Source organism: Aethalodelphis obliquidens, unplaced genomic scaffold, assembly GCF_003676395.1.
Source record: "Aethalodelphis obliquidens isolate GAN/ISIS:26980383/991018 unplaced genomic scaffold, ASM367639v1 scaffold4, whole genome shotgun sequence".
NCBI classification, from domain to species: Eukaryota; Metazoa; Chordata; class Mammalia; order Artiodactyla; family Delphinidae; genus Aethalodelphis; species Aethalodelphis obliquidens.
In genome coordinates, this window is record NW_020837948.1 from 66,577,772 (window position 1) to 66,599,364 (window position 21,593).

Below are 21,593 nucleotides of genomic sequence, written 5' to 3' on the forward strand. Positions count from 1 at the left end.
AGGACATCTAAAAGTCAGACAGAATACTGGATAATTCGTCACTGTGTGGGACTGGCCCAAACACTGCAGGATATCTGTCATCCCTACCCCTGCTCACTAGATGCCAGTAGCATCCTCATATTATTGTGACAGCCAAAATATCCCTGGTGAAAAATATCATAAGGCTGCTTTATGCTTAAAATCCTAGATTAGGTTAAATGTCATTTCTTTACTTACTTAGGGACTTCTACACACAAGGTGAGGACTTAGCCATTTTCTTTTCCTTTTTTTCCAATGGAATTCACCAGCACTTCTTCTTATCAGCATCTAGTTCCACCATGTAAAGGCACAAGAGTAGTGGCATGGGGTGGGTGGTCAAAAAAGGAGACAGACGTTGAATGGAGGAAAATAGTGGAACAAGGGTAGAAATCCTCCTTGCTGAGGTGTGGGTACATCTGAATGAGGTGAGAGCAGTGAGTGACTTCACAATTAGAGTTAAGTTGTACTGACCCTGTGGCTCCCTATGCAGTACCCGAGACACTTGTATCTTCCACATGAGCATGGGCTGGGATCCCTGAACAATGAACACTGAGTCTATCGTAGGACTGCCCATACCAGTGTTCTTCAGAGTCAGTCCACAATAGGGGCAGTGACATGCTTCATTTGAAGGCTTCAGTCATAAAGTCAATTCAAAAAAATATGATGCCTTCCTTCACAACGAAACCATAATCTCCTTGGCTGAGGGATTCCTCCCCCCTCACTTGGATGACCCTCTCTCCATTTAATGCTCGTAAGACATAGCCTTTTCCCTTCCTCAGCCTGCTGATGAAGGTGGCCTGCAGATCCTGTTATACAGCATGTAGCACCTCTCTGAACAGACCTACTGTTGGGGTGCTGATGTGGGAGTTCCTTGTCTGAAAGAATGAGGCTGTCAGTCAATGAATAAGAAAGGTCTTCCCTATCCAGAGGTCTTTCTCCTCAGCTCTGCCCATCCTGGATTCTTTTTCATCTCCACAGACAAAAGAACTCTAGTTAACACCAGAACTTTTCCCAATCTCACAAGCAGGCTTAGAGTCTTCCATGTGCAAAACTTATTCTGCTGTTTTCCAAAGTGACTTTGCCATTTTATACTCCAACCAGCAATATATGAGTTCCAATTTCTCCATATCCTTGTCAACACTTGTTGTTGTCTATCTTTTTTTTTTTTTTTTTTTGGGTTGTGGGGCCCTCCCCTTTTTGGTTTCTCCCGTTGCGGAGCGCAGGCTCAGTGGCCATGGCTCACGGGACCAGCTGCTCCGCGGCATGTGGGATCTTCCCGGACCGGGGCACGAACCCGTGTCCCCTGCATCGGCAGGCGGACTCTTAACCACTGCACCACCAGGGAAACCCTATCTTTTTAACTATAGCCATCCTAGTTACTGTGAAGTGATATCTCATTATAGTTTGGATTTGCAACTAATGACTAATGATATTGAGCATTTTTTCATGCTTATTGGCCATCTTTATATCTTCTTTGGAGAACTGTCTATTCAAACTCTTTGTCCATTTTAAAATAGGGTTATTTGTTTTTTAATTCTTGAGTTGTAACAGTTCTTTATATATTCTAGATACTAGATCCTTGTCACATATATGACTTACAAATATTTGCGTTTATCCTGTGGTTATCTTTTCACTTTCTTGATAGTATCCCTTTAAGCAGAGAAGTTTTTTACTTTGATGAAGTCTGATTCATCTATTTCTTTTTTGGCTGTTTGTGCTTTAGGTGTCATATCTAAGAAACCATAGCCCAATACAATTTCAAAAAATATTTACACCTATGTTGTCTTCTAAGAGTTTTATATTTTTATCTCTTACATTTAGGTCTTTGTTCCATTTTAAGTTAATTTGTGTATGTATGTGTGTGTGTTTGTGTGTGTGTGTGTGTGTGTGTGTTCATAGTGTGAGGGAGGGTTCCAAATTCATGCCTTTGCATCTGAATTTCTAAATGTGACAGGCTCTCTATATTCTTACTGAGTATAATGGTAGACTTCAGTAGATTTTTAAAAAAATAAATGTTTTTCTATTTGCTGTACATCCTTAGGACAATTTCCATAGACTTAAATGAAATAAAAATCATTTCACCAGTTAAACAGTTGTTTTGCTGGAGTGAGGATCCATGAAGCTTCTCACGTTACCATTCCAGAAATCTTCTTCACTATTTCTTAATTTATCAACTTTAAATAATATTGACTTCCTTCTAGGAGGATTTGGGTCTTTTGCAATATCTTCTTCCCTTCTCACCTCTCAAATTTTTGTGAATAATATCATTTTTAGTTTCTATATTGTCTACCTTCATTATTAGTATGCTTTCATCAGTTAGGATGCTCTTGGTGTACACTAATAGAAAATTTATTCAAATTGCCTTAGTTAATTAATAAATTTAATATTTCATGTAATAGAAAATTCAAAGGTAGGGTAGGCTTCAAACCTGGCTGACTTGGTGGTTAAACAATGTCATCAAGACCCCTTGTTCATTTCTTTCTTTAGTTTTACTATCCAAAATAAAGACTTTATACTCAGCTGGTTCCCCACTTGCTCATAAGATGGCTGCCAGTAATTATCCCTATTACACACCTTCTTGTTTATGTCCAATGGGGAAGAAACTAGCTTTTCCATCTCATGTCTTAAGAGTAAAGGCAAATTTTAGTCTCACCTCATCACTCAGAAGTGAAACACATGCCCATTTATGAACCTATCACTGGCAAAAGGAATAGATTACCAAAAAGCCAAAGATGGGTTCATCTACCCAGGAGCCACCTGACCTATGCTGAGGGAGTTAAATACTGGAATAAAACTCAGGGTATGTTAGGAAGAAAGATGTAATGGATATAAATTAGCAACCAATAGTGTCTACTACCTATTTTTTTGTATGCTTTTGTGTTAACTTTTTTCCCCATATTTGCTAGTTTTATTTATTTATTTAACTTTTTTTTTAAACATCTTTATTGGAGTATAATTGCTTTACAATGGTGTGTTAGTTTCTGCTTGATAACAACGTGCATCAGCTATACATATATCCCCATATCTCCTCCCTCTTGCATCTCCCTCCCTCCCTCCCTATCCCAACCCTCTAGGTGGTCACAAAGCACCGAGTTGATCTCCCGTGCTATGCAGCTGCTTCCCACTAGCTATCTATTTTACATTTGGTAGTATATATATGTCTATGCCACTCTGTTAACTTTTGACAGTATTATCTTGACCTCCACTAACAAATGATATTAATGCCTTCCACCCTGTCTTCTATATATGCTCTCCCACTTCAAATTCTCAACTTCTAGTGTATCAAGTACTTTATCAAGATCACATCTAACAGTGTTAAGAAATATAAGCAAAATCACATGAAATACTGAATGTTATATTGAGAGTGGTTTAAATCATTATTTTCCTAAGCACACTCTATGGAATAAATCTGGAAGGAATTTCATCATAACTCTATCCACTGAACTACTCTAAATTACAACTAACCCCTTATTCATTTGCCAAATATCTTCAGTTCCTTTAGAAAATGACAACCTTCCCACTTTAATCTTTGATAATAACTGTCCCCTGGTTTGTACACAATTGGAATGGTGACATTAGGTAGCTGAGATGATTAATTCATTCACTTAATAAATAACTCTCAGGGTTCAGTAAAGTTAACAGAATAGTGTAAGACTGGAAACTGACTTTCTCCCAAAATATCAACAAAAGCAGCTGAAACCAGAAGAGGAAAAAAATCCCATTTACAATTGCAGCAACAAAAGTATACAGGCATAGGGCTTCCCTGGTGGCGCAGTGGTTGAGAGTCCGCCTGCCGATGCAGGGTACACGGGTTCCTGCCCCGGTCCGGGAGGATCCCACATGCTGCGGAGCGGCTGGGCCCGCGCGTCCGGAGCCTGTGCTCCGCAACGGGAGAGGACACAACAGTGAGAGGCCCGTGTACAGCAAAAAAAAAAAAAAAAAATACAGGCATAAAGCTAATAAGAATTTTGCTGTGCCATTTGAAAGGAAATTACAGAAATGTTATTGAGAGGCAATATGCTTTCAATATTATAACAATGTTATAATATTATAACAATGTTATAAAAATGTCAATTAAAAATGTGAATTATTCCCCAAACAACTTATAAAATTAATTCACTTGTGAGTTATTAAAACATAAAGCTAAAATAATTATAAGACCGAAGTAATGGTATAGGGCAAGATAGAAATATGAATGGAAAAGAACAGCTGCCAAAAAACACAGAAACATTTTAGTAATTATCTTCATTACCTAAAAAAGGCAGTTCAATCAGCATAGAAAAAAAATGAATTGTTCAATAAATGTTAGTGGGATAAATGCTTACAGACACGGAATAAAGGGACTATATATTTTTTTAAATTATGACTTAAGCTGTTTATTCTTTCTAAATTAGTAAAACACTATTTTGCAAGATTTATTATTATTATTTTTTGTTTGTGGTTTTCTTGTTTTGCTTTTGAAAGGTACTATATTTTTAACCAAACCGCACACCATAATAAATGGACTGGAATTAAGAGCAGGGAAATGAGGACAATATGAAATCCAAAATAAATATAGGTAAAGAGACTATTTATAAACAGTAAGTCCCCTACATACGTACCTTCAAGTTGCGAACTTTCAAATATGCGATCGTGTGTTCACATGTCCAATCACATAAGTTAGCTCACATGTCTGGCGTATGTTATCACATGTGCGCATCCTCTACAAGTGGTTGTACTTTTGTGTATTTTACTGTACAGTACTGTATAGAGTGCAGTAGTACAGTATCTTTATTTCAAGCTCAGGATGTCTGGAAGCAAGCGTAAAAGCAGTGGTGATGTAGCTGGTACTACTGTACTTTTCAAGGTACTGTACTGTAAGATTAAAAATGTTCTATTTTTGTGTTTCTTTGTTTTTTATGTATTATTTGTGTGAAAAGTATTATAAGCCTATTACAGTACAGTACTATATAGCTGATTGTGTTAGTTGGGTACCTAGGCTAACTTTGTTGGACTTAACAAACAAATTGGACTTACGAATGTGCTCTCAGAACACAACTCATTCATATGTAGGGGATTTACTGTAATTCTGTAGTGGATAAGGCCTTTCAATACCTAACTTTGAAATTAGAAATAATAAAGGCAAAGGTTGCTACATAAGACTACATAAAATATAGAAGTTCTGCACATTCATAAAATATAATAAACATAATTCAAGTACATATGACAAAATAGGAAAGCGATTTGCCACATATGACAAAAGCTGACATTACTGAAAAAAAAATCCTCTTGCAATAAACAAGAAAACGATGAACAGACCAAAAGAAAAATCAGCAAAGGACATGGTAAGGGATTTAAAAGGAAAAAAAAGGATAGTCCAGAGTGTTGAGAAAATAAGCTCATTATATTGCTGCTTGCAATAATTTTGGAGCATAATTTTGTAACATATACATAGCCTTAAAACACGTACAGACTTTAACTACCAATTCTACTCCTGGAAATCCATTACAAGGAAATGCTCGGAGATGTGTGCAAATATTTATCCATATATATCAGCAAAAAAAGGAATGATAAACAAGTAAACTAAATAGTAGATAGCTTAAGTAGATAATGATATAATCACAAGAATTTAAAGTAAAACAAGGGAATTCCCTGGTGGTCCAGTGGGTAAGACTCTGCGCTCCCAATGTAGGGGGCCCGGGTTCAATCCCTGGTCGGGGAACTAGAGAGCACATGCATGCTGCAACTACGAGTTCGCATGATGCAACTAAAGATCTTGCTGCTGCAACTAAGACCCAGCTCAGACAAAATAAATAAAATAAATAAATAACTAATTTTTAAAAAGTAAAACAAAAGCAGGTCAAAAGCCTTATGTTCAAAATGAACATTTTACAAAAAAAAATGATTAAGTATATGGATATAAAATATTCTGAAAGAATACTCGATAAATGATGTTATCTTTAAATGGTAGGACTATGGAGGATTTTGAGCTTATAATTTTATTTGTATACTCTGATTTTTCTATAATGAAATTGTATTACTTACATAATTTTAGAAGTTATTTTTATAGGAAAACCAGACTCTATATATATATATATATATATTTTATTTTATTTTATTTTTTTTTTGGCTACTGGCAATGTTGCTTTCCCTAATCTATACTCTGATATGCCCTCAGCTCTTATCAAAGAATACCATAAGATACCATGTTAGAACACCTGATATTGCATTTGCTCTGAGGATGTTTTTGAGGACACTGCCTACTCCATCTCTCACTATGCCTAGAAATCACATTAAAAAATTTCTTTTAAAGTGCTGGAAAAAACTTCTCTTGCCCTTAGGAGTTGGTATGTTTCTTTCCATCGATCATGAGAATCATTTAATTGTATGCTTATTTTATTTTTTCTTAGGCAGACAGAATATTAAAACGAAATACTTCATTACATCCCTTGCCTTGCTACTTCATTGCATATATATTTTAAAACATGTCAAATCTTTTTGAGGTAGGTATAAATAACTAAGTAGTATATTCCCATTATTATTACCAGCTTCTAAATGACAGTGCACAACCAAATTTAGTCTCCATTGGAATAAATATTCCCAATATGATTTATTATATAGAAGAACCAATTTTGGAAATAAAGGAAAATATGACATTGTTGCTTTGATAAATGAACCAAGAGAGAGTCAAGTCATTATTGTTTTAAGACATTAAGGAAAGCAATTTTAAAATCCCTGTCAACATTAAACTGGATCATGGAAGGCAGGGACATCTATCTAAATCACTATGTACATCGCCTAGATGCTTCCCTTCAAAACAGGCTTTCAGTAAATGTTTTCTTGCATAGATGGTCAGAGATAACACTGAGAAAGAGATGTTACTCTTCACATTTCATTCATTCCAAAGCACCTAGCAAGGGATCTAGTACTAGAAAAGAACCCCATTTTTCCTGCTTCAATGTAAGCCAGAGAAGAACTTCCAGTAAGCTTCTGTCCTCCCATGGAATTGCTTCCTTCCCTCTCTCCACTCCTTACTTGCTCTTCCCCATGAAAGGAAGAGTGATCTGCCAGTGTGACAGATGACAGCCTGCACTCCCTGACCATGTTTCTCTATTGGGTAGAGTCAACTGTGCTTGGCATGTCCTTTTGTCTTCAGGTCTGTCTGTGCTCAGTGCAGTGATTTTGTGCTCCAAACTATATGCACTAGGCAAAGATCAGAGAGGCAAAGCTATATTTGCTCTTCACTGTTTGATTACTGAGCCTGTAAGCCAGGTTTGCAAGTCTTCATGCAGCTGGTTGGGTTAAGGCATGCAAAGCTTATTTTTATAAACTGATTCTTCCTTGCAGATGGGTCCTTGGATTTTCTTTTGCGGAAGAAAAATGTGCCATGTGTTTTCTACAGTTTTACTATTAATAAAGTACATACTTTGATCCTCATTTGGTTCCTCTATGGTTGAGGCGAGAATGTGGATATAGAAATTTCCTCCCCTAAGGTTTAGCACACAGTAGTGCACTCAATAAATATCAGCTCTGCTTACTTCTATCATTCTTCCCTTTCACCTTAGCAGGTTTCTATGTTCCACATTCATTCGTTTTTCCTTTCTCCACTAGTATGTTTTAAATATTGTGTTATATTCCATCTTTACATGATAATTAGGTAAATAAATCCTTGTTCCAATTTTACTATATTCTAGTTCAAGAAGAAAGGCCTTAAGAACAACAAGAAGGTTGAGAAGATTTGGAGTCTGGGGGAAAGGCCTAATAGTTATCCTCAGATATTTACAGATTTATTCTCTGAGACTTCAGAGGAAAAAGCACGGGCCAAAGAATGAGGAGTAGTGGAAGGCAGATTTGAGGAATAAATAATCAACAGGGCTGCTTCAAATTTTAATGGAATGTCCTTGACACTGGAGATGTTCAAGTACATGCTGAACAATAACTAGTTAGGATGCTTTAGAAAAGATCTCAACATTGAATAGAGGACTAGAGATGAGAAACTATTCTCATCTATGATTCTATGATCTTAACAAGTTCTAATGAGTTGGGCAAGCACTGTTTTATAAACTAGAGAGTAACAAATTATGCTGTATATGATTTTCAATGACTTTCTCATGATAATTCATACAGTACTTTTAGAACTGCAACAAAGAGGTAGTCAAAATAGTCAGGTAATTGTGTTAATGAAAGAGAACAGTTACCTGTCTGGAAAAAGACTCTGGAAATAATTGTCCGACACAATGGGCAGGGAGTGCTTGCGGGATTGTCTTTGGCAAGAGTCCGTAAGCAGGGCTCACAGAAGATGTGGTGGCAAGGGTAACACATGTAGGGGTTGAAATAAACATCCAGACACACTGCACAGATGTAGCTCTCCTTTTCTTCTGCATATTCATTGTCATCATCTGTACTCATCTCATTATCCAAAGTCTGCAAAACATAAGCAAAGACAATTTTTCTTAGTTCAGTATGAGATTGGTTGCCTTGAGAAATTGAGACACTGATTTTATATTTTCTTAAAATGAATGAAAATATTTATGAGAAACAGGTAATATCTGTTTCTGTGCATAATCAAAGTGACAGAAATGCTACCTCGCAAAGTGGGAAGAAACTGGAAACATACATGAAAAACCCAGAAGTCTTAATTATTCATTTTAGTATTTTTATATAATGCTACATGTTAAAATATAGTACCTGAACACATTAAGTATACCTGTATCTCTATTTAACCAGCACTACTTAAGTAAGTGTTAGGTCCTAGGATGACAGGTTCCCCCTATCTATTCCACTCCCACCACAGCAAATAAGCTGACTGTCGCAAGATTATAAAGCCTTACATGGGCATTCATACATGAAGAGAAGTGGGGGTAAGAGGATGTCATACTTCATCTTCACACCATGCATGGAGCGTTTTTATTCTACATTTTGCACCTTCCTGGACCTCAAAGCCAATAAAAGGCCAAAGCCTGAGGTATGTCAGGAAGTAGATAAGGCAAAGAAACTTGTAGTAATTCTGGGATGAGCCTTGTAACTGGGAAATATGATGATCCCTCTCCTCTCTCCCAAATGGAACAGTTAAGAAAGACGCTATTAAAAGGTAGTTAGGATTTGTTATAAAGCATAAACTAACACACCATTGTAAAGCAATTATACTCCAATAAGGATGTCAAACAAACAAACAAACAAACAAAAAACTGTAGTTAGGAAAGAGGCACTCAGGTTAGCAGCACAAAATCTGGTGGCTGAATTCCTGTTACTTAACATCACAATATTCCTCATCCATGAGGATGCTGTGAGAATTAAATGAGGTAATCCACATAAAGCGTTAAGCAAAGTGTCTGGTATATAACAAATATTCAATAAATATTAACCATAGCCATCCTTCTCTCCTCTCTTCTTCAAAGGCCCTATAGTCTTGGTTAGAGCCTTGGGAAATTTTCCTCAAACCAGGCCTGACCTCAGTCCACTGAGGCATAATGGGAATCTACATGGTGTAGATGCTTTCCTCCTCACTTTAATGGATGTCAAAAATGGAGATCAGTGATTAATATTTGAGTAAGCCTTGGGTTTAATAAATATTTTTAGGTTACATGAAATGTAAAAGTTACACAAATGAGGCAAACAGAGCCTTGAAAATACAGAAGAACCTTTCTACTGGATAAACTACTATTTGATTTATCCAGATGGCTTTGCTTCCTCTTTCTGCTGCTTGTTGATAATTTCTCTCTTTATGAAAGACATATTTGAGGCATTAGGCCATTCTTTTTAATTGTTTGTCTGATTTTTCTTAAGCATTTTTACTTAATCTAGTTATTTGTTGTTACTGGCTAGATGTGTTGCAAATATTTCTTCCTTTTCTCTGGTTTGCCTTTTCATTCTTTTCATAGTGTTTTTTGATAAAATGAAATTCTTAATTTTAAAGAACATTTTTCCTTTATGATTTAATACTTTTTGTGTCTTATTTAAGAACTCTTACTTTTTCCCAAGGTCAGTAAGAGAGTCTTATTTTGCATCCTATAATCTACCTGAAATTGATTTTCATGTATGGTGCACATTAGGGTTAAATTTCATTTTCATTTTTATGTAATTAGTAATTGGTACAGCCCATTTATTGCAAAGACCTTACTTTCCTCCACTGTTCTAAAGTGCCATGTTGTTATTAGGCCAAATATGCATGGGTTGGCTTCTATTTTGTTCCATTACTTTACTGTCTATTCCTATGCCATTATCACAATTTCTTACTGTGGGCTTATAATAAGCCTCAATAGCTGGTAAAGGAAGTCCTTTCATCTTAAAGTCTAATAAGAACCTGCAGTATAAACAAGCAAACAAACAAACAAAGCAACTAATACTAAACTTTCTTTGGGTTATTTGTATGGAAATATGTTAATATAAATGTTTCAGACATTACATGAAATTTCTAAAAATCTTAAAAAAAAAAAGCCCTTACTCAGGTGGATGATTACAAAATAGATAAAATTCTTCCTGTCTCTCTATGTGTACCCATATGCATTTCATCAAGATGTGGAGATTAGTTTTCCACCTTCTGATTTTGGGCTCTGTCATGTGACTTGCTTTGGCCAATGGATTGTTAGTAAATATGATGCAAACAGAGGCTTAAAAAAAGCTTGTGCATTGGAATAATCCTCTCTTGATGATATTGGGAACCCTAGTCTACTACCATATGAACAAGCCTAGGCTAACCTGCTGAATAGTAAGTGAATATGGTCCAGCTGCCTCCATTGTGACTGCTGATAACAAGCCAACCACCAGACGTGTGTGGGTAGAGTCAATGACTGTCACCTAACTGTAAATGTACTGGTGAGCCCAGATGACACCATGTGGATCAGAGATAAGCCATTACAGCTGAGCTCAGCCCCAACTGCCGACTCAGAAAACTGTGAGTGAATATAGGTTGTTGTTTTAAACAACTAAATAAAATCTGTTTGTTACATAATAAAAATTAGTTGACACATCCTTGTCTACACATGGCTAACTTTACCTCATTTTTAAAATCTTAGTTTAAATACCAACTTCCCCAAAGGATTTCACTGCTATTCTATCTAAAGTTGTTCTGTCACTGCTACTTATTTGTTTCCTCATAATAATTTTTATTTGCCTATTTTTCTATGTCTCTCAATAGAATGTTAAGATTAATAAAGGGGAATGAAAAAATATATATACATACACACACATTTTTTCCCCAATGAATTAATAGTAGAGGCTGCTTGGTGGTGGCTTGCAGTCTCAAAATGCTCACAGGTTCAGCTTGTTAAATACTGTATTGATTATACCTCTATTAAGTGTTCTTAGGTGTTCTTGTAGGCCTTTTGGATATTTACAGCTAGAAAACAAGCATTCTGTGAAATCTCATATAACATAAAGTTTAACACAGAGAAGATATGAAGTAACTGTCCCTCACCAACAGAAAGATTGTGGCTATGAGTTGAACACTAATAAAAATCTGCTGGAAAGGCAACAGTATCCACAACTTTTCTCATTATTGTTATATGACTATTCTCTCCTGTACTTAAAAGAAACTTGAAAAAGGAAAGCTGTAAGTGCACAATTAGTACCGATTAGGGACCCCCAGATAATAAAAACATCTTTGGACCTAGATGCTTACTTACTAAAATTTTATTTCATAGTGACAGCTTATTCTGTTTGTATTACACTCTCAATATTGTGTCTTGAGATTTGAACTAATTAACCTCAAAGAAACTCATGGCATAAGAAAATCATAATTTGAAGACCCACTTAAAGCAATCCAAATTGTGGCCCTAATAACTGTAAATAATTTTTATTTCTATGAAGTACTTTATCTCTACATATATAACAAAAGTGACTAGATTTCATTAAAATATACATCAAAGAAATAAATGATTTGCTATTTAAAAACACAACCATATTATGGAAATAAACTTGAAGGTGGAAGTTTGCAAATAGAAAATGAGGTCAGAACTATTCATCTATTAGCTGAGCTACGTGACTCAATCCACAAAACAGATGTAACACATACAAAGACCTCTAGAATCACTATATTTTAAGGGACCAAAAAGGGTGAAGAGTTTCCATTACACAGAGAATTGAACATATCTGATAATAAAAACTGTTCTGCAAGAAGACAAAAAAACCACCTCAAAGATAGAACTCCACTGGGCTTTTCTCCAAATTAGAGAGATAATAATAAATTTACTGTTGGATATATGGTTATATTTTAAAAATTAATTACACATTAATAGATAAAAGTCAGCCTGGAAAAAGGTTTTTAATAGGTGTGCCTATGAACTCATCTTCATCTCATCAACATTTCAATTACCATAGATAGAGACCATCAAAATGCTTCTCAGAAATGGAGAGGTGACAGGAAAGATGGCTGCCTAGTTAAAAACAACTAAAATCCTTTCTGAACAGGAGGGAAACCTTCAAGATGGCAGAGGAGTAAGACATGGAGATCACCTTGCTTCCCACAAATACATCAGAAATACATCTACATGTGGAACAACTCCTATGGAACACCTACTGAACGCTGGCAGAAGACCTCAGACTTCCCAAAAGATGCCCTCAGGCGACCTACAGGCAGAGGCGGGGCCAATCCAAAGCTGAACCCCAGGAGCAGTGCGAACAAAGAAGATAAAGGGAAATTTCTCCCAGCACCCTCAGGAGCAGCAGATTAAATCTCCACAATCAAATTGATGTACCCTGCATCTCTGGAATACCAGAATAGACAATGAATCAATCCAAAATTGAAGTGGTGGACTTTAGGAGCAACTATAGACTTGGGATTTGCTTTCTGCATCTAATTTGTTTCTGGTTTTATGTTTATCTTAGTTTAATATTTAGAGTTTATTATCACTGGTAGATTTGTTTATTAATTTGGTTCCTCTCTTCCTGTTTTTTTATATACACATATGTATTTTTTTCCTATTTCTCTTTTTGTGAGGTATATGTGTATGCTTCTTTGTGTGATTTTTGTCTGTATAGCTTTGCTTTTACCATTTGTCCTAGGGTTCTGTCTGTCTGTTTTTTTTTATTTAGTATAGTTTTTAGCGTTTATTATGATTGGTGGATTTGTTTTTTGGTTTCGTTGCTCTCTTCTTTCTTTCATTCTATTTTTATTACTTTTTCGTTGCTCTCTTCTTTCTTTCATTCTTTTTTATTAATTCTTAACAATTTTTATTAATTAAAAAAATTATTTTAATAACTTTAATTTATTTATCTATCTATTTATCTGTCTGTTTCTTTATTTATGTATTTATGTGTTTATTTATTTATTTATTTCTCCCTTTTCTTTTGAGCCGTGTGGCTGACAGGGTCTTGGTGCTTTGGCCAGGTGTCAGGCCTATGCCTCTCAGGTGGGAGAGCCAAGTTCAGGACACTGGTCCACCAGAGACTTCCCGGCTCCACTTAATATCAAATGGCAAAACCTCTCCCAAAGATCTCCATCTCAGCGCTAAGACCCAGCTCCACTCAAAAACCAACAAGCTACAGTGCTGGACACCCTATGCCAAACAACTAGCAAGACAGGAACACAACAACACCCATTAGCAGAGAGGCAGCCTAAAATCGTAATAAGGTCACAGACACGCTCAAAACACACCACCGGACACGGTCCTGCCCACCAGAAAGACAAGATCCAGCCTCATCCACCAGAACACAGGCCCTAGTTCCCTCTACCAGGAGGCCTACACAGCCCACTGAAACAACCTTAGCCACTAGGGGCAGACACCAAAAACAACAGGAACTATGAAACTGCAGCCTGCGAAAATGAGACCCCAAACACAGAAAGTTAAGCAAAATGAGAAGACAGACAAACACACAGCAGATTTAGGAGCAACGTAAAAACCCATCAGACCTAACAAATGAAGAGGAAATAGGCAGTCTACCTGAAAAAGAATTCATAGTAATGACAGTAAAGTTGATCCAAAATCTTGGAAATAGAATGGAGAAAATACAAGAAACATTTAACAAGGACCTAGAAGAAATAAAGAGAAAACAAACAAATATGAACAGCACAATAAATGAAATTAATGTTTCTCTAGAAGGAATCGATAGCAGAAAAATTGAGGCAGAAGAACGGATAAGTGACATGGAGGATAAAATAGTGGAAATAACTACCATACAGCAGAATAAAGAAAAAAGAATGAAAAGAATTGAGGACAGTCTCAAAGACCTCTGGGACAACATTAAACACACCAACATTCGAATTATAGGGGTGCCAGAAGAAGAAGAGAAAAAGAAAAGAACTGAGAAAATATTTGAAGAGATTATAGTTGAAAACTTCCCTAGTATGGGAAACTACATAGTCAATCAAGTCCAGGAAGCGCACAGAGTCCCATACAGGATGAATCCAAGGGGAAAATGCCAAGACACATATTAATCAAATTATCAAAAGTTAAATACAAAGAAAAAATATTAAAAGTAGCAAGGGAAAAACAACAAATAACAGACAAGGGAATTCCCATAAGGTTATCAGCTGATATTTCAGCAGAGACTCTGCAAGCCAGAAGGGAATGGCAGGATAAATTGAAAGGGACGAAAGGGAAAAACCTACAAGCAACATTACTCTATCCAGCAAGGATCCCATTCAGATTCAACGGAGAAAATAAAACTTTTACGAACAAGCAAAAGCTAAGAGAATTCAGCACCACCAAACCAGCTTAACAACAAATGCTAAAGGAACTTCTCTAGGCAGGAAACACAAGAGAAGGAAAAGACCTACAATAACAAACCCAAAACATTAAGAAAATGGTAATAGGAACATACATAGTGATAATTACCATAAATGTAAATAGGTTAAATGCTCCACCCAAAAGACACAAACGGGCTGAATGGATACAAAAACACCACCAGTATATATGCTGTCTACAAGAGACCCACTTGAGACCTAGGGACACATGCAGACTGAAAGTGAGGGGATGGAACGAGATATTCCATGCAAATGGAAAACAAAAGAAAGCTGGAGCAGCAATTCTCATATCCGACAAAATAGACTTTAAAATAAAGACTGTTACAAGAGACAAAGAAGGACACTACATAATGATCAAGGGATCAATTCAAGAAGAAGATATAACAATTGTAAATATTTATGCACCCAACATAGGAGCACATCAATACATAAGGCAAATGCTAACAGTCATTAAAGGGGAAATTGACAGTAAAACAATCATACTAGGGGACTTTAACACACCAGTTTCACCAATGCACAGATAATCCAAAATGACAATAAATAAGGAAAACAAGTTTTAAATGATACATTAAACAAGATGGACTTAATTGATACTTATAGGACATTCCACCCAAAAACAACAGAATACACTTTCTTCTCAAGTGCTCATGGAACATTCTCCAGGATAGATCATATCTTGGGTCACAAATCAAGCCTGGGTAAATTTAAGAAAATTGAAATCATATCAAGTATCTCTTCCAACCACAATGCTATGAGACTAGATAACAATTACAGGAAAAATTCTGTAAAAAATACAAACACATGGGGGCTAAACAATACAGTACTAAATAACCAAGAGATCACTGAAGAAATCAAAGAGGAAATCAGAAACTACCTAGAAACAAATGACAATGAAAACACGATGACCCAAAACCTATAGGATGCAGCAAAAGCAGTTCAAAGAGGGTAGTTTACAGCAATACAATGTTATGTCAAGAAACAAGAAACATCTCAAATAAACAACCTAACCTTTCACCTAAAGCAATTAGAGGAAGGGGAACAAAAAGACCCAAACTTAGTAGAAGGAAAGAAATCATAAAGATCAGATCAGAAATAAATGAAAAAGAAATGAAGGAAACAATAGCAAAGATCAATAAAAATAAAAGCTGGTTCTTTGAGAAGATAAACAAAATAGATAAACCACTAGCCAGACTCATCAAGAAAAAAAGAGAGAAGACTCAAATCAATAGAATTAGAAATGAAAAAGGAGAGGTAACAACTGACACTGCAGAAATAAAAAAGATCATGAGAGATTACTACAAGCAACTCTATGCCAATAAAATGGACAATCTGGAAGAAATGGACAAATTCTTAGAAAAGCACAATCTTCCCAGACTGAATCAGAAGAAATAGAAAATTGGCTTCAGAGGCGAATTCTATCAAACATTTAGAGAAGAGCTAACACCTATCTTTCTCAAACTCTTCCAAAATATAGCAGAGGGAGGAACACTCCCAAACTCATTCTACGAGGCCACCATCACCCTGATACCAAAACCAGACAAAGATGTCACAAAGAAAGAAAACTACAGGCCAAGATCTCTGATGAACATAGATGCAAATATCCTCAACAAAATACTAGCAAACAGAATCTAACAGTACAATAAAAGGATCATACACTATGATCAAGAGGGGTTTATCCCAGGAATGCAAGGATTCTTCAATATACGCAAATCAATCAATGTGATACACCATATTAACAAATTGAAGGGGAAAAAACACAAGATCATCTCAGTAGATGCAGAAAAAGCTTTCAACAAAATTCAGCACCCATTTATGATAAAAACGCTCCAGACAGTAGGCACAGAGGGAACTTACCTCAACATAATAAAGGCCATATCTGACAAACCTATAGCCAACATCATCCTTAATGGTGAAAAACTGAAACCATTTCCACTAAGATCAGGAACAAGACGAGATGGTCCAATCTCACCACTATTACTCAACATAGTTTTGGAAGTTTTAGCCACAGCAACCAGAGAAGAAAAAGAAACAAAAGGAACACAAAGCAGAAAAGAACAATTAAAGCTGTCACTGTTTGCAGATGACATGATACTACACATAGAGAATCCTAAAGATGGTACCAGAAAACTACTACAGCTAATCAATGAATCTGGTAAAGTAGTAGGATACAAAATTAATGGACAGAAATCTCTTGCATTCCTATACACTAGTGATGAAAAATCTGAAAGAGAAATTAAGGAAACACTCCCATTTACCATAGCAACAAAAAGAATAAAATACCTAGGAATAAACCTGCCTAAGGAGACAAAAGACCCATATGCAGAGAACTATAAGACACTGATGAAAGAATTTTAATTAAAATTAAAGATGGAGAGATATACCATGTTCTTGGATTGGAAGAATCCACATTGTGAAAATGCCTATACTACCTAAAGCAATGTACAGATTCAATGCAATCCCTATCAAACTACCACTGGCATTTTTCACAGAACTAGAAAAAAAAAATCACAATTTGTATGGAAACACAAAAGACCCTGAATAGCCAAAGCAGTCTTGAGAAAGAAAAACGGAGCTGGAGGAATCAGGCTCCCTGACTTCAGACTATACTACAAAGCTACAGTAATCAAGACAGCATGGTACTGGCACTAAAACAGAAATATAGATCAATGGAACAAGATGCAAAAGAGGTAAACCCATGCAAATATGGTCACCTTATTTTTGATAAAGGAGGGAAGAATATACAATGGAGAAAAGACAGCCTTTTCAATAAGTGGTGCTGGGAAAACTGGAGAGCTACATGTAAAAGAATGAAATGAGAACATTCCCTAACATTATAAACAAAAATAAACTCAAAATGGATTAAAGACCTAAATGTAAGTCCAGAAACTATCAAACTCTTAGAGGAAAACGTAGGCAGAACACTCTATGACATAAATCACAGCAAGATCCTTTTTGACCCACCTCCTAGAGAAATGGAAATAAAAACAAAAATAAACAAATGGGACCTAACAAAACTTAAAAGCTTTTGCACAGCAAAGGAATCCATAGAGAAGTCCAAAAGCCAACCCTCAGAATGGGAGAAAATATTTGCAAAGGAAGCAACTGACAAAGGATTAATTTCCAAAATTTACAAGCAGCTCATTCAGCTCAATATCAAAAAAACAAACAACCCAATCCAAAAATGGGCAGAAGACCTAAAGAGACATTTCTCCAAAGAAGATATACAGATTGCCAACAAACACAGGAAAGAATGCTCAACATCATTAATCATTAGAGAAATGCAAATCAAAACTACAATGAGATATCATCTCACACCAGTCAGAATGGCCATCATCAAAAACTCTACAAACAATAAATGCTGGAGAGGTTGTGGAGAAAAGGGAACACTCTTGCACTGTTGGTGGGAATGTACATTGATACAGCCACTACGGAGAACAGTACGAAGTTCCTTAAGAAACTAAAACTAGAACTACCATATGACCCACCAATCCCACTACTGGGCATATACCTTGAGAAAACCATAATTCAAAAAGAGTCATGTACTACAATGTTCACTGCAGCTGTATTTACAATAGCTAGGACATGGAAGCAACCTAAGTGTTCATCAACAGATGAATAGATAAAGAAGATGTGGCACATATACACAATGGAATATTACTCAGCCATAAAAAGAAACGAAATTGAGTTATCTGTAGTGAGCTGGATGGACCTAGAGTCTGTCATATAGAATGAAGTAAGTCAGAAAGTGAAAAACAAATACCATATGCTAACACACATATATGGAATCTAAAAAAAAAAAAAGGTTCTGAAGAACCTAGGGGCAGGACAGGAATAAAAATGCAGACATAGAGAATGGACTTGAGGACACAGGGAGAGGGAAGGGTAAGCTGTGACAAAGTGAGAGAGTGGCATGGACTTATATGTACTACCAAATGTAAAATAGATAGCTAGTGGGAAGCAGCCGTTGATATCAACAGGGAGATCAACTCGTTGCTTTGTGACCACCTAGAAGGGTGGGATAGGGAGGGTGCGAGGGAGACAAGAGAGAAGGGATTTGGGGTATATGTACACATATAGCTGATTCACTTTTTTATAAAGCTGAAACTAACACAGTATTGTAAAGCAATTATACTCCAATAAAGATGTTAAAAAAAAATCCTTTCTGGAACAAGGCATGCCATCAGCAAATAATATAAAAATGTAAAATAGGCTAAACCAGATAGCAGAGTTAAGATTTAAAATAAAAGTTAATAAGTTCCTGGCTTAAATCAAGATTAAGTTTAACAGGGATAAATATAAATCCCTCATTAAGAATCCAAACCAGACTGCAGACATAGAAGATGCATGAAACTTAGCTGAGAGCAATTCATCTAAAGAAGAGATAGAGATTTTAACTAACTAGAAGCTCAGCATATGATGTGGCTACTTAAAAAAGTGGGTTTACGTGGCTACCATTTATATGATCACACCATATTTGTAGCTACTTTGAGGGATGCAGAGAAACTAGAGTTATCCATAGAAGTATACTGAGGGCCAAGGCAGCATAACTTCTGAAACTACCTCATATGAAGTACTGTTAAAAGACTGAGGAGGGGCTTCCCTGGTCGTGCAGTGGTTGAGAGTCCGCCTGCCGATGCAGGGGACACAGGTTTGTGCCCCGGTCCAGGAAGATCCCACATGCCGCGGAGCGGCTAGGCCCGTGAGCCATGGCCGCTGAGCCTGCGCATCCGGAGCCTGTGCTCCGCAACAGGAGAGGCCACAACAGTGAGAGGCCAGAGTACCGCAAAAAAAAAAAAAAAGACAGGATATTCACTCAGAAAAATATTAAGAAGAGACAAGATATTCAGGTATTTGTGAGAGAGATCATAATTTTTCTCTGTGTAGTTCTTATGATTAGATATAAAAAGGAATGAATGTATGAGAAGAGAGACTAAAATAAATGATAAAAGAAATACCTATTCATCAACCAAAGTGATATGCACACCAGCATAACATGTTCACTCTTAAAAAGTACATTTGCCACAGAGGTAAACATTTATCTGATGTTTCCTACCAAATTTTGGGGGACTTATAAATAAGATGACAAAAGTTGTACATATTAACTAATTTCGTCAACACAAAGCCCCTGTAAACTACATTTAATTACGATCATCATTTTCTAGATCAAAGGAAACTGAAATATAGGCAGCTCACTTACTGAAACTAGTGGTGATGCCAGAATTTCAACTCAGCCAGTCTGGATCTGAAGCGACACTTTTCATCACCACATTGTTAACTGAATTAATATACTTTGAATAGTCCAGCAAATAATAAATGTTAACTGATGATGATAATGATGTACATAAAAAGAAAAATGAAATTTAGATAGGATCTATAGGGAAGTTAGAAGTATCAAGGCATCATCATTAAAATCAACAAATGAATATAATAGGTGTTCAATTGTCCAACTGCTTTTGGCCCCATAGAAATGATCCTGCAAAGTCAACCAAATGTACTATCTCTCAAGCTCCTTTACAGGGGCTTCCAGTCTAAGAAAATGAGATAATAAACTGATAAATAATACAAACAACCTTTAAAAAATCTGTAAAAATCAGTACAAAAATTAATAGGTCAAAATTTTTTTTTTTTTTTTTTTGCGGTACGCGGGCCTCTCACTGTTGTGGCCTCTCCCGTTGCGGAGCAAAAGGCTCCGGATGCGCAGGCTCAGTGGCCATGGCTCACGGGCACAGCCGCTCTGCGGCATGTGGGATCTTCCCGGACCGGGGCACGAACCCGTGTCCCTTGCATCGGCAGGTGGACTCTCAACCACTGCGCCACCAGGGAAGCCCCAAAATTTTTTAAAAATAATAGTGACAACAAAGCAGCAGTGACATTTAGTTTATTTATAATTATTGTGATTACTGTTATGTTGGCCTTATTCCTTCACTTCCTATTTTTTTTCAAGAAGTGATAGTTGGGCAGTAGTTAAGAGCAAGACTCCAGTGCCAATCTTGCTGGACTCTGCCACTACTGCCTGTTTGATCTTACACAAGTTACTTAACTCCCTGGGGTCTCACTTCCCTTATTTGTAAGGTGGGAATACTAAAATTACCTAGCTCGTAGAGTTGTTGAAAGAATTAAAGGAGTTAATATGTACAAAGCACCAGAACAGTTCCTGGAATATAAAAAGTGCTATCTAAGTGTCTGCTGCTATTATTATATCCTATTTCTTTTCTCTAATAATTATTCTTAACTTTTAACCAAAACAGTTAAAGTTTAATGTTTATAACCTCCCTCTTCTGAACAAGACTTAGAAGGCATTTTACTTCCCACTCAAAAACACAAAGACGGCTTATGTTTTATTGCAATCATCTGAACTTTATTTCTAAAATCTTAATAATTGCTTAAATATATTATGCCTCTACTTTGTCAGGATTACCTTCTTAAAATCAATTAATCTATATTTATTTTTAACTATGTTTTACTGTCTTCTTATTTTTATTCTTCAGTTTATTTAACACTGTTTTCTTGTATCCCTTATTGTCCTCTCTCTTGAATTCCATTTTTTGTTGCAATCTATCCTTGAGAATTCTTTTTCCTTAGGAAATATATGTGGGTGGTAAACTGTATGTTCGTGCATGTTTGAAGTCCCTTTATTTTGTCTTCACATTTGAATTCTATTTGAGTATAATTCTAAGTAAAAAATAATTTCACTCAAAACATTAAAGATAGAAAGAGGAGACCAAGATGGCAGGGTAGGAAGATATTAAGCTCAACTTTTCCCATGGGCACACCAAAATTACAATTATTTATAGAGCAACTACCCATGAGAATGACCTGAAGACTAACAGGAAAGATGTTCCACAACTAAAGGTAGAAAAAGAAGGAACCACAATAAGATGGGTAGGAGGGGCAGAAACGAAATGCAATGTAG

The 21,593-nt window shown here is 36.2% G+C and overlaps 1 protein-coding gene across 1 annotated transcript in view; it reads right to left on the minus strand.

Moving 5' to 3' along the window:
• The window catches only part of RNF180 (ring finger protein 180), a 278,165-nt gene that overhangs the window by 60,465 nt on the left and 196,107 nt on the right, over nucleotides 1-21,593 (minus strand). Inside the window, exon 6 of the mRNA XM_027101030.1 lies at nucleotides 8,196-8,421. Coding sequence (XP_026956831.1) covers nucleotides 8,196-8,421 — 226 coding nt within the window. The remainder of the gene's footprint in view (nucleotides 1-8,195; nucleotides 8,422-21,593) is intronic.